This window comes from Homarus americanus, unplaced genomic scaffold, assembly GCF_018991925.1.
Source record: "Homarus americanus isolate GMGI-L3 unplaced genomic scaffold, GMGI_Hamer_2.0 scaffold24694, whole genome shotgun sequence".
NCBI lineage: Eukaryota > Metazoa > Arthropoda > Malacostraca > Decapoda > Nephropidae > Homarus > Homarus americanus.
In genome coordinates, this window is record NW_024732780.1 from 6111287 (window position 1) to 6123402 (window position 12116).

Sequence of the window (12116 nt, forward strand, 5' to 3'; positions counted from 1 at the left end):
AGAGTCAGTTAATTCGTAGTGGCGGGCACTGTGGAGTGACTGTGTCCATGACTTCAAAGGATTCCCTACGATTGACTCTGAAGTAAAGCACACCATGACGGTGGCCTGGGCTGTAGGCGGTGATGGGTTTGAAGACATGGTCGAGCAGGAAATCGAGGAGTTAATTGAAGGAGCACAGGGAAACTCTGACTGATGGTGAGTTGGAGGAAATAGTGAGAGCAGACGAAGTAGGCGGCAACGGCAGTGGCGATGATGATGAAGAACAAGAAGCGCCAGCATGTTGGGATATACAAAAGTTTAGTGAAGGGTTTCAGGTGGCTGAGCACTTAAAAAACTTAGTGTCTGAGTATGACCCTTCTATGGAGCGCAACAGCAACTTCTCACGAGGTCTTACAAGACTTATGGCTCAGTATAAAAATATGTTCCAGCAGCTTAAGAAACAACAACTTCCCATCACCATGTTCTTTAAGAAAACCTCAGCATCAACATCGTCAACAGATCAGCCAACGCCCTCAACTTCTTGCAGTGACCTTGAGCTGCCCACATCCTTCCCTGCATAGTTATCTGACCTTGATGACACCACTACCCCCGTGACGAAGTGGGAAGAGGATGAATAATTTCAAAACAACAATACAGGTCTGCTGTCTACATAAAGTTTGTGTTCTATTAATGCTGTTGTGCACTTGTTACAGATGTTGATATTTCATTACAGTAGTGATTTACGAGTACAGTCCCTAAATGCCACACAACGTAAACACCTAGAAAAAGTGCAAAAGAGGGCATGCAAGATTATTCTCTCCCCTTCCTACCCCACATATCATGAAGCGCTCAACACTGACCCTCCCGGCTCTCTCTGACCATCACCACGACCTCATCTGCAAATGTGTTGAGAAGCTTCTGCACCACAACTGCATCCAGCCAATATGAGCAAGTACTGATCATTATAAGAACAGCCCAGTCCCAACCATTGTAAATATTATCAACAACTCGTAGTCAACCAGTGTGTTCACTCCCAGTCAATCTTACCTGTTTGTACTGTTACTATGTTGAAATGCCCGGTAGTATGACCTTCTCCCCACCTAGTTATTATATTTGTATAACTTATGTTACTTGTATATTATTTGTTAATCAGGTGACCCATTCCCAATTATGTGACTGTATATTTTCAGCCTTCTAGCTGCCATGCCCTTTCTCTTTTAATAAACCGTTAAAATCAAAATCAAAATCTCTCTCTCTCAGTACAGTATATTACATAAAGACAGAATAATAAATGTATTTTGTATGCTCTTACCCTTACAATTTCAGGTATAAGCGCCACAATACTACAGATACAAAACTACAGTACAGACCACAATGTATAGCTAAATTACAATGTTGTCAATTTAGTGAAAGATTTAACCATTTAGTCACAGGGGGAAAGTTATGCACACAAAACTGCCTCATCTAGATACAGTAGTACAGTAGTGTGCCTTGATACAGGTGCACTGAGAGATAAAGTTTCTGCACCACTCACACATCAACAAAAGCTGTCAGTTATATATGTATAGGAGTCTTCCCTATTGTGACCTTCCTGCCACTATGTTGTAAGGTGGCCACAATCAACACCAACACACTCTCTCCTTCACCCAAACAAAACTGTAAGATCCTTTCCTTACCTTTATGAGCTCACTGCATATTGGAAACTTATTCTCTGAAATGAGAAAATATTCAATAAATACTTGCACCATAAAAATAGGTGATATTGACATGTACAGTCCTGGACCATGAACTGTCAAGTATCCGTCAAATTAAAAATGCTGTACAGTAACTATAAGTATCCACCCATGTTGTGGATGAGCATCAAACACCTACAGTAGTGTACAGTATATCAGGTGTGGACCACAACAGATAATACCTGTACAGTACTTTAATCTCATAAATTATACCATTGTTACCTTCATAACAGACTAAAAAAAAAAAAAATGTGAAAGGAAAACTGTAACTATCCTGTATACTGTACAGAGGGTCCCCGGATTATGAATGGGTTCTGTTCCTGAAGACGCTCTTAAGCTGAAAATTAAGTCGAAACACATGCCATGTGCGTACCGTACTTACACAACAATGTTTAAAATCCAACTATATCATATCCTAAGTCCTTTTATACATCTAAAATCACTTAATTTAAGAGAAAAGAAGAAATAAAATTGCAAAATACAACAAATGAAAGTAAAAAATAAAAATAAAATAAAGTACATATATCCTCGGTAACCGCAGGGGTTAGGTTCCAAAAAACTACCATGATAGCAAAACCGTACATATTAAAACATAACCTGGGAACAATTTGTTTCTTCCCACGACCCCAAAGATGAGTCTCCTAATTTACCAAAATATACCCCTAAAAATGTGTACGTACTCTAAAAGATATAATTCTAGTAACAAATCTTTACTAATTAATGAATAACAAATAAACAATTCACAGTTCTGTATAATATTGTATATATCATGAATGACAGTCATAGTAGAATGAGAGGCAGAGTGTCGGTGAGAAACAGTGGGTGGGAGGGAGGTGGGAAGGTGGGAAATGGGTGGGATATCGCACAGTGGACATCGTGCTAATCTGACCTGGCTAAAGCAAATCCATCACTGAAATTATGATTTAGATGATGATAATAGAGGTAGTGGTGGTGATAATAGAGGTAGTGGTGATAATAGAGGTAGTGGTGGTGATAATAGAGGTAGGTGTGATAATAGAGGTGATGGTGTGATAATAGAGGTAGTGGTGGTGATAATAGAGGTAGTGGGTGATATAGAGTAGTGGTGGTGATAATGAGGTGGTGATGGTGATAATAGAGGTAGTGGTGAAGGGTAATAGAGGTAGTGGTGGTGATAATAGAGGTAGTGGTGGTGATAATAGGGTGAGTGGTGGTGATAATAGAGGTAGTGGTGGTGATAATAGGGTAGTGGTGGTGATAATAGAGGTAGTGGTGGTGATGGGGTGGTGAGATAATGAGGTAGTGGTGGTGATAATAGAGTGAGTGGTGGTGATAATAGAGGTAGAGGTGGTGATAATAGGAGTAGTGGTGGGTGATAATAGGGGTAGTGGTGGTGATAATGGGGTAGTGGTGGTGATGTGGGGAGTGGTGGTGATAATGAGGTAGTGGTGGTGATAATAGAGGTAGTGGTGGTGATAATAGAGGTGGTGGTGGTGATAATAGGGTAGTGGTGGTGATGGAGGTAGTGGTGGTGATAATAGAGGTAGTGGGTGGTGATAATAGGGTAGTGGTGGTGATAATAGGGTAGTGGTGGTGATAATAAGTGGTGGTGGTGATAATAGGGAGTAGTGGTGGTGATAATAGGGTAGTGGTGGTGATATGGGGGTAGTGGGTGGTGATAATAGGAGTGGTGGTGGTGATAATAGAGGTAGTGGTGGTGATAATAGAGGTAGTGGTGGTGATAATAGGGTAGTGGTGGTGATAATAGAGTGGTGGTGGTGATGACAGATAGTGGTGGTGATATGGGGTATGGTGATGTGGGGTAGTGGTGGTGATAATAGAGGGTGGTGGTGGTGATAATGGGGTGGTGGTGGTGATAATAGAGGTAGTGGTGGGTGATAATAGGTAGTGGTGGTGATAATAGAGGTAGTGGTGGTGATAATGGGGGTGGTGGTGGTGATAATAGAGGTAGTGGTGGTGATAATAGAGGTAGTGGTGGTGATAATGGGGTAGTGGTGGTGATAATAGAGTAGTGGTGGTGATAATAGGGTAGTGGTGGTGATAATAGGGTGGTGGTGGTGATAATAGAGGTGGTGGTGGTGATAATAGAGGTGAGTGGTGGTAAATGAGGGTAGTGGTGGTGATAATAGGGTAGTGGTGGTGATAATAGATTAGTGGTGGTGATAATAGAGGTAGTGGTGGTGATAATAGAGTTAGTGGTGGTGATAATAGAGGTAGTGGTGGTGATAACAGAGGTAGTGGTGGTGATAATGGAGTGGTATGGTGATAATGGGAGTAGTGGTGGTGATAATAGAGGTAGTGGTGGTGATAATAGGGTAGTGGTGGTGATAATAGAGGTAGTGGTGGTGATAATAGAGGTAGTGGTGGTGATAATGGGTAGTGGTGGTGATAATAGGGTAGTGGTGATAATGGGGTGGTGGTGATAATAGGGGTGGGTGAGGTAATGGGGGTAGTGGTGGTGATAATGGGTAGTGGTGGTGATAATAGAGGTGGTGGTGGTGATAATAGATGGTGGTGGTGATAATAGAGTGGTGGTGGGTAATAGGGTAGTGGTGGTGATAATGGGGGTAGTGTGGTGATAATAGGTAGTGGTGGTGATAATGGGGTAGTGGTGGTGATAATAGGGGTGGTGGTGGTGATAATAGGGTGAGTGGTGGTGATAATAGGGTAGTGGTGGTGATAATGGGGTAGTTATTGGTGATAATAGAGGTGGTGGTGGTGATAATAGAGGTAGTGGTGATAATAGAGGTGGTGGTGGTGATAATAAGAGGTAGTGGTGGTGATAATAGAGGTAGTGGTGGTGATAATAGGAGTGGTGGTGGTGATAATAGAGGTAGTGGTGGTGATAATAGGGTAGTGGTGGTGATAATGGGGTAGTGGTGGTGATAATAGAGGTAGTGGTGGTGATAATAGAGGTAGTGGTGGTGATAATAGAGGTAGTGGTGGTGATAATAGAGGTAGTGGTGGTGATAATAGAGGTAGTGGTGGTGATAATAGAGGTAGTGGTGGTGATGTAGAGGTAGTGGTGGTGATAATAGAGGTAGTGGTGGTGATAATAGAGGTAGTGGTGGTGATAATGGGGTAGTGGTGGTGATAATGGGGTAGTGGTGGTGATATGGGGTAGTGGGATGGGTGATGTGGTGATAATGGGGTAGTGGTGGTGATAATGAAGTGGTGGTGGTGATAATAGAGGTAGTGGTGGTGATAATGGGGTAGTGGTGGTGATAATAGAGGTGGTGGTGGTGATAATAGAGGTGGTGGTGGTGATAATGGGGTAGTGGTGGTGATAATGGGGTGGTGGTGGTGATAATACAGGTAGTGGTGGTGATAATAGAGGTAGTGGTGGTGATAATAGGGTAGTGGTGGTGATAATAAGTGGTGGTGGTGATGTGGGGTGTGGTGATAATAGAGGTAGTGGTGGTGATAATAGAGGTAGTGGTGGTGATAATAGAGGTAGTGGTGGTGATAATAGAGGTAGTGGTGGTGATAATAGAGGTAGTGGTGGTGATAATAGAGGTAGTGGTGGTGATAATAGAGGTAGTGATCATGGAGCTGGTGGTGGAGGGGAAGATTGTGGTAAGTGGTGAGGAGATGATGCGTCAATTAGTTTGTTTGGTAACACTGGCTGCAGCACTGCCAGACACAACTGAGCAGCTGATGTCTACCCACAAAAGTGAGTGTAAGTATAAATGACCAATGTTGTATTCCTTCCACATTATGTTGAATAAATTTTATATTATTGAGTGAAGAAGCAGAAAAGCGGGGCTGATTAGATAGGTGGAGTGGAAGGAAGTGGTAAAACGCAATGAGCGTATTACCAAGCGCATGCTTATCCTTGTTGGGAACATGGGAACATTCAACCAGAGAACGCACACGTCTTCGTCTCTTGGCTGGATCAGGAACCTGAACACTGTTCACAGGAGCCATGGTGGGGGGTAAGTAAAAGTTACACCAAAAACAAACGTGGAGCAAGAAACAGTCTTCAAACACCAACCAAAACAGAGCGGGGAAACAAATGCTGTCACTGGAAGCTGGCGCCATGAGCCGTGCTGCCATCTCTTGGCAGTCACTGCTACCACTGGTTCTTGCAGACCCGCTGCTGTCCTGTGATAATTCCGTGATAATCCAGGTCAATCAGTGATAAGTGTACACTGGGTCACAATTGAGGATACTGTGATAAGTCAGATCAGCAATTATAGGGTCCCGCGATTGTGAACCTCGTTCATATCGGCGGGCGCTCATAAGTCGGGTAAGTCAGGGACTCCCTGTATTCTAAAAGAAATAAAAAGAAATTCAAAGCAAAACATTAATAATAAACAAATATTGCTTACGAAAACATGACATGTACAGCCAGACTATAAATTACTTTTACCCCTTTGGTGTCAAACAATATGACACTGGCAAAAAATCTGTACAAAGTTCTTGCATCTGCTTTCACACTGGTAGCCCTACTTTCCTTATACTGTACAGTACAATATGTGGAGCTACCAGTGACACTATTCCTGTCACTTGTCATAATACAATTTCCTTTTCCATATAATTGTTAGTTTGAGGAACTTGTATTTCAGTGAATACAGTATTTATTACAGGTTGACCCTCGACTTAACAGCATTGCCGGGACCTGGGGCCGTATACTCAAAAACATTTACGGGACTGTTTCTCTTTGTTTACCCCATAACTGGACATACAGTCTCAGATTGGTATACTCGAAACAAATATTTGGCAGCGGATTCCGTAAGTGAGCCCTTAACCTACAGTACCTCCTTGGGTGCTGTAACACGGTCAACCCGGATATGGTAGTTGTATTTCCCGATTACATAAATATTAATAATATAAGTTGTAATAATGCTTGTTACACTTGTTTTATCATAGAATAATGAGGAAAATGTTTTGTACATCAACATACTAAAATACGATACAGTCATTTCTGCTACAACGCGTGTTTCGTCAACGCGAATTGGCTATAACGCGATTTATGAATAGAAGAACGATATTTGTAAAATGCGAACGCGTGTTGGCTGTAACACGATTCCACTCGAACGTTTTAAGTGTACTGTCGCTTGGCGCGGGGTTATGCAGTGTTTACAGTTCACGTTCGACATCACATGTTCAATTGATTCATGTGTTTTGTTTGTGAAGTGATATTTGAAAGGGACTCTATAAATTTCATCCTTTTTTTGCAAATTTAGCTGTTCCCATAAATACTGCATGAAAAAAAAAATGAATAAAAATAATGTTTCGCAGTGCGGACTAATAGCGTTTTACACCCGCGCTCTCTGTTTCCATCACACGATCAGTTGAAACACGTGGGTTGTTTTGAAGCAGGGTAATACTGTACGTACAGTCGTACACTGTATATACAGTGACCCCTCGTTTAACGAACACCTCGGTTAACGTAATTTCGATTAACGAACTGCCTTCCATAAGGATCTTCAATTCGGTTAACGAAAAAAAATTCGGTTAACGAAGTTCTTAAGAACCGACCTCAACATGTTTTCGCTTGCACTGACCGGGCAACCAGCTTTAGTATCAGTCGGCCAATACATTAATCGGTTCTAGGGCTTAATTTCCTTACTATTTTAGTAAATATCAAGAAGTTTATACTATTCAATAATTTTAAAATTTTAATATTCAATTTTTTAGTCATTTTAACAATTATTGAACATAATTGAAGGTAAAGTGACTAGTTTAATGCGCGGCATCCAGCCTCTTAACACAGCAAACAGGAGTTAGTCTCTCTCTGTTTTCACTGTAGGTAACATCTTGGTTGAGACTCTCTTCAACTAAATGCTTTTTTTCTGTGTTTCCAAGCAAATTATTGGTCATTTTGAAATATATTTTACATATTGACAATATATAATGCAGTGCAGTGTTGATTTAAAGAAAATAATCTTGAATTACACCAGAGAGCTAAAATTTTATGGGTGAAATGGCGCCATGGGGTGACTTCTCTTCCACCCCAATGCCTTCTCTTCTTCCTTCTCCTCCACCCCAATTCTAAATCCCATCATCATCATCATCATCCAGGAGCCTTCTACATACACACCTCAAAGTAAGTGAACTTTTCTACCATTTTTGTTGAATTTAGGAAATTTTCGGTGAGCTGGAACCAATTACCCAAAAACCCATTGAAACAATGGTTTCGGTTAACGAACTTTTCGGTTAACGAACGACCTTCTGGAACGGATTGAGTTCGTTAACGGAGGGGTCACTGTATATATATTAGGCTTATTTTGGTCTTTGGTTAACCATTGTCCTCAAGTATTACTCAAACATAATTCCATCTTCACTAATGACCTTGAAGTACAGTAAAACCTCGATTAACCGCCCACATATGGGGAGAAGGGGCCGACGGATAATCCAAAAGGTCGGTTAATAGTAAATAAAGTTTACGGAAATAACACATCTTTTCAAAGTACCTGTCCTTAACCTACCTCAGTTAAGTCCCTCTATTCATTTTTGTTCATTTGCCATTCATATTTAAATAGAATTTGCTTTAAAACATAAACCACTTTAGTAAATAAATATGAACCAGCACAGAAACCGTGAATAAAAAATGGAAAAGTCAAAGAACATCAGGTTGCTGATCTGTCTTTCTGCCTCATTTACACACAATTGCAGGGTCTCAATTATTTATCTTACTATTGACAACACAACATACATACAGGTATATTGTTTCTCACTCGTGTTTATTTTTTTTTCATTTTGCATTTCTTTATGGTTCTTTATTATTATTATTGTTATTAATATCATTTTTATTATTATTACATTATCGCCCCCCCAGGCCCCGATGTGGGTCAGTGACCTGTGCCCGGGTGGGCTAATCCCCTAAAAATTTTTTAGGGGTCCGGGATCAACGGTTAATCCAAAATTCGGTTAATCGAGGGTCGGTTAATCGAGGTTTTATTGTATTTACACTCGCAACAAAAAGTATCGGTGCATACTGTAGTGTGAACAATTTGAGACCAGTGACGATAGATATTGGGAAAGGCGAGTTGTTCCAGCCGTATGTTAGCAGCCCTGGTCAAGTGAAGCTAACCGTTGTGAATAAGGTTGGGAAGTGATAAATAGACAGTATGAAATATGAGGAGCTCCCTGTTAACAAAATTATTTGTGATATTTGTGAATATTGCCACATTAATTTATGCTACCAAATAAACCACTCAACCTGGTAGTCCTGAGGGGTGGTGCAACATGGACGGCAGCTCCGAGACTTGTCGTCTGTAGCACCACTTTCGAGGTATCGCCGAATCCATCGTGCAGCGGTGTTCCTGTGGACACCAACCCGCTGGCTAATCTGTGACGCCGAACCCTTAGTTATGAAGGGCAATAAAAGCTCCTCGTGTTCCCTCTGAGGTTTCCATGTCGTCTGGCATGTGTAGATCTCTACTGCTTCATACTGCCTCTGTTTTATACCCACGTTCACCGAGACCGAACCCTCGCTCATCAGTCAGTCGACACAAAGCAACAACCCGAAAAGAGGAAACAAACACACTGATTGTCAGCCATATGGCAACACCTAGTGGGGGGGGGGAGGGAGGGATGGGTTAGTGGGTTATGAGGATACACTTACCAACCTTCCCCACATATCACAGTGTATACGTATCGTTTCGGAAGTCGTCGATCTCACCCTGCACCGATACTTTTTGGTGCGAGTGTACGTCTAGCTGATGCCAACATGCGTCGATATCAGCTGATTTCTCCTCTTGTGACTGGTTGATGATTTTGTTAACTGAGCGATGATTGGCCAACAAGCTCTTGCAACGCCACCTACCTTCGGACAAGAGAACCGAATTTACAGAGTAAACCCCAAAGTTACAGACTGCTTACAGGCCCTGAAAGTCAATTTTGAGTATGGGAAATTTACGTAATTGTATGGAGTCTGTAACTTATGGGACTGTAACTCTGCTACTGTACGTAACTGATGAGGTGTTTGATTATGCGGCCCCTGGACTGTGCAATTAAATCAAAGTATGGGGGGGGGGGGAGGCGTCACTGATGAAACCATTGCATCAAGTTACCAAGATTATCATATTAGTCATAATATTTTAGGTTAGAATTGATAAATGTTTCAGAGATCGTGTTGATATTCATATGGAGTAAGTTTCTTGTAATAAAAACTAATACATTTTAACAAATACAGTAAAAGTCCAAAAATCCAGATGCCAGAAATCCGGACCACCCGAGAATCCGGACTTTTCGAAAACTCACTCTTTTTTTTTTTAGCTGGCTTTTGTGTGCATGCATGAGCGCCACAGATGCACAGCGACAACAAGCGACCACGTGGTCGCCACTTTAAAACGAGAAAACAAACTGAACGTATGAAATTTTGAGTCCTACTCTTTCCATTTACAGAGTACTGTACAAGCCCATAATAATGGCTCCTAAAGTAGATAAACTTCGTTGTGTGAAGAGAAAGAAGAACACCCTTGAAATTGAGTGACAAACTTGAAATAATTAAGAAACTAGAACGTGGTGTGAGCAATACTGTTCTAATGGAAACATACGACATTGGAAAGTCTACAACTTATGATATAAAAAAGGCAAAGAATATAATTCTAGAATTCACAGCGTTTTCTTTAAAACTGCTCGTTTTGATAAATGAAGCATGCTATATTTGCTAATAAATAAACTATCAAAATGTACCTGTTCATCTCTTCTTTATTCCTCCTTAAATTTGAATTTTAAAAGTACTGCCTGAGAATCCGGAAAATCCGAAAATCCGGACCGACCCAATCCCCAAGCAGTACGGATTTTTTGACTTCTACTGTATGTTGAAGGAAATCTGTCATGATGTTGGTACAACCGACCCTCCTTCCATTGGAAAGTGAGATCTTCCAACATAGGACTTCAAACCCATCCAACGAAGCCCGTGTTGACGTCAGTGCTCGAGGATTCTGGACGCGTGGACAGCGAGCCCTTTTTGACATTAGGATTTTTTATCCCACAGCCATATGTCACCTTAACTTAGCTCTCGATGCTGCACACAGGAGGAACGAGAACGACATGATTAGGGCATATGGGGAGAGACTTCAGAACGTTGATCAAGGCAGCTTCACTCCTCTGGTGTTCACAACCTCTGTTGGGATGGGACCAAGTGCAAGATGCTTCTTTGCCAAACTCGCGGAGGTGTTATCCGAACAGAAGCAGCAGCCCAGAAGTTATGTTACAGCCTGGTTGAGATGTCGACTGTCCTTCTCTCTCCTTAGGTTTGCTTTGGTCTGCCTCAGGGGAAAGAGAGCATCGGACCCAACGCCGACAACAGTTGCAGATATTGACTACGAGGCTACAGTCACTGAATGCCACATAGATCAGCGGCTCAACTAACTCAACACAGCTAGGGTAGCTACTTATGTACTAGGATAGTTAAATTTAAGGTAATAAAATGGCGGCCAAGGTGTGGCTACTTGGGGAGGCTGGAGGCCATGTTAGAGAGAAAAAATAAATAAATAGTAGTACAGTAGTAGTAGTAGTTGCCACTTTTGCGTCATTCACCAACGGAGTCAAGCATCGCAAGAACTACCTGATGCGCACTATCCCTGATACCGGACCCATCCTCTACCCTCTGGAAGAAGCTACCATCGTCAATTTCATTCCAAAATTAGTGAAATATCTTCACTTAACCCCAGCAGAAAGGTCACTCCTTGCACTGCCACCGAGACTGGGAGGAATGGGATTGACCAAACTAGAGGAGATTGCTGCCACCGAACATCAAAACTCAGTTAAGCTCACGGCAGCCCTCACCGACCACATAATAGCTCAGAACGCAACAGGTGAAGTGAAAACCAGTGAAGTAAACAAGATTCGACAGTCCATTACGGCAGAACAACAGCCCATCCAAAGCTATAAGTTGCAGCAACTGATGCTGCAGTTACCAGAGAACTTGAAAACAAAGTAACAATAGCGCAGGAGGTGGGCGCCTCGAACTGGCTAACTACGTTACCAATAAGGGCAAAAGTTTCAGTCTTAATATACAAGAATTTACAGATGCCATTGCTCTAAGGTACGGTAGGCCAGTAGAAGGTTTGCCCTCCCAATGCGTGTGTGGCTCTTTCTATGATGTCGACCACACCATGGTGTGCAAGAAAGGGGGCTTCATATGCATGAGGCATGACGAAGTAAGGGATCTCACAGCAAATATGTTGAAGGAAATCTTTCGTGGTGTCAGGGTAGAACCGACCCTCCTTCCATTGGACGATGAAAATTTTCAACATAGGACTTCAAATACAGTACATCCAACGAAGCCCGTGTTGACGTCAGTGCTCGAGGATTCTGGACATGGGGACAGTGAGCCTTCTTCGACGAAAGGATTTTTGATCCAATGGCCGCATGTCACTGTAACCTAGCTCTGGATGCTGCACACAGGTGGAACGAGAATGACAAGATTAGGGCATATGGGGAGAG

The 12116-nt window shown here is 42.0% G+C and overlaps 1 protein-coding gene across 3 annotated transcripts in view; it reads right to left on the reverse strand.

Moving 5' to 3' along the window:
• LOC121868997 overlaps positions 1–12116 on the reverse strand; it is a 192695-nt gene that overhangs the window by 156404 nt on the left and 24175 nt on the right. For all 3 annotated transcript variants that reach the window (XM_042370056.1, XM_042370058.1, XM_042370057.1), the window contains exon 2: positions 1656–1690. In XM_042370056.1, the coding sequence (XP_042225990.1) occupies positions 1656–1690 (35 nt within the window). The remainder of the gene's footprint in view (positions 1–1655; positions 1691–12116) is intronic.